The sequence below is a fragment of the Lepidothrix coronata genome, unplaced genomic scaffold, assembly GCF_001604755.1.
Source record: "Lepidothrix coronata isolate B3197 unplaced genomic scaffold, Lepidothrix_coronata-1.0 Scaffold508, whole genome shotgun sequence".
In the NCBI taxonomy this organism is placed as follows: domain Eukaryota; kingdom Metazoa; phylum Chordata; class Aves; order Passeriformes; family Pipridae; genus Lepidothrix; species Lepidothrix coronata.
Window position 1 is genome coordinate 7751 of NW_016690688.1, and position 1882 is coordinate 9632.

At 59.2% G+C, this 1882-nt stretch overlaps 1 protein-coding gene across 1 annotated transcript in view; it reads right to left on the reverse strand.

Annotated features, from left to right (window-relative positions):
* Nucleotides 1-383: 383 nt before the first annotated feature.
* Nucleotides 384-1882, reverse strand: part of STMN4 (stathmin 4) — a 3608-nt gene continuing 2109 nt past the window's right edge. Inside the window, exon 3 of the mRNA XM_017839834.1 lies at nt 384-1677. Within this exon, the coding sequence (XP_017695323.1) occupies nt 1618-1677 (60 nt within the window). The 3' untranslated portion in view covers nt 384-1617. The remainder of the gene's footprint in view (nt 1678-1882) is intronic.

The following is a 1882-nucleotide window of genomic DNA, read 5'->3' on the forward strand; positions in this document are numbered from 1 at the left end:
CTCCCCAGGTCCTTTCCCAGGATCCCCCAGGATCCTGTGGATGCCTGGGATGCTCCCAAGGATTTTGGGGGGCACTGAACTGAGACCCAGAACAGTGGGAAAGACCCGATTCCAGAATCCGGGGATAAACCCATGGATCATGGATAAACCCATGGATCATCTCCAGCTCCCTCCGAGCTCCCTCTTCTCCCAGCACACGGATGGAATTCCCTGCTCCAAGTCTGGAATGGGAAAAGACCCCAAACCCGCCCCAGTCCCACCGGGTTTTTTGGGATAAGGAGGGAAAACAGGCCCATCCCATCCCATCCCAATGCCCACCCTAATTCCCTCCTTTTCCCTAAAAAAAAAAAACCACCGGAAAAGCTGGGCAGGGATCGTGAGAAAAGCCAGGAAAGGCCCGGGCAGTTTATTCGTATTTACAACGTTTGTGTACAAAAAGGGACAAACTCGGAACGGCCCCTCCGGCTCCTGCCCCCGCTCCCTCATCCCGGGAATTCCCCCCTGGGATCCGGGCAGTGCCGAAGGGGGGACGCGATTCCCTCCGGAATCCCGACCCGGAGCTCGGGAGTTTTGTGGAGAGCAAAACCCTCTGGCACCAGTTGGAGGGGTCGGAGGTCAAGGGACCGGTTCCCGCTGGGAATTGGGAGAGGGGGCGGAATTCCCACCCCTCGTTTTCCCGGGAATTGCGGGGCAGCTCCCGAAAAGCCACCAGAGGATCCCGCCGGGTTTTCCCGCCCAGAGGTGCCACCGCTGTTCCCGATTCCCCATGGAATTGTCTCCTCCACGGGCACCTCCACCCCACCTCTGGCTCCTCCTCCTCCTTTTCCCTCTTGTTTTCCTCCCCCCATTCCATTCTCCACATCCCTGGTTTTCCCTCCTCCTGCTCCGTTTTCCGGGAGCCGGTGGCTTTACAGCGGGAAAACGGGATTTCATCCAAGAGTTCTCCCACAGGGATGAGGGGTTTTTTTTGGGAGATTCTTACAAAATAAAAAACAACCCCCACCGCTTTCTTTGGGAAGTCCTTGGAAAGGATCGTGGGTGATTCCAAGATAAAAAAAAAAACCTTTGGAGCCACAACACCCCCCCCCATCCCTGACCATTCCAAATGGGGGGGGATGCTCCTCCCCATTCCCAAAATTTGGAGGGCAAATTAAAGGGGGGAGAGATCCCGAATCCGGGCGGGAACGGGGGGAAGGGACGCCAAGAGACGGGATGGGAGGAGAAGATTCCAGAGGGATTCCCGACTACAGCCACACACGACGCACATTCCCACCCCTCCCCGCCCACCCCCTCCGGCCCCCCGGGATTTTCCCTCCTCTTCCTCCTCCTCCTCCGGACCTGGATGCCGGGAAAACCCTCCCGAGGCAGGTGGAGAGATCCCAAATCCGGCCCCCACCATTCCCACCCCAAAAAAACCCCCTCCCCTCTCTTTCCTTCACTTCCCAACCCTCCCTCCATCACCCCGGAACGCCTTGGGATCGCCCGGCGGCTCCGTCCCAATTCCACACGGAACACGGAAAAGCGGAGGGAACGTTCCCGGCCCTCCCGCTCCGGCCGAGCCCGCGGGAGCCTCCGGAAAAATCCGCCCCCGGAGCTGAGAGTCCGAGCAGAGCCTCTTTACCTGGAGGCCTCTTCCTTCAGCTCCTTGTTTTTCCGGACCTCCTCCGCGTGCTTGTCCTGCGGGAACGGAGCGGGAACGCTCGTCAGGGGGGATCCCGGATAATCCGGAAGGGCGGGAAGCAACGGGGAGATCCAGAGGGTCATCCCATGGGTGGGTGACCTTGGGGGGTCCTGGGATCATCCAGGGAATGCTGGAGTGCTCTGATCCCTGGGGATCACCTAAGGAATTCTGGAGTCCTTCCTTGGGATCACCTAAGGAATT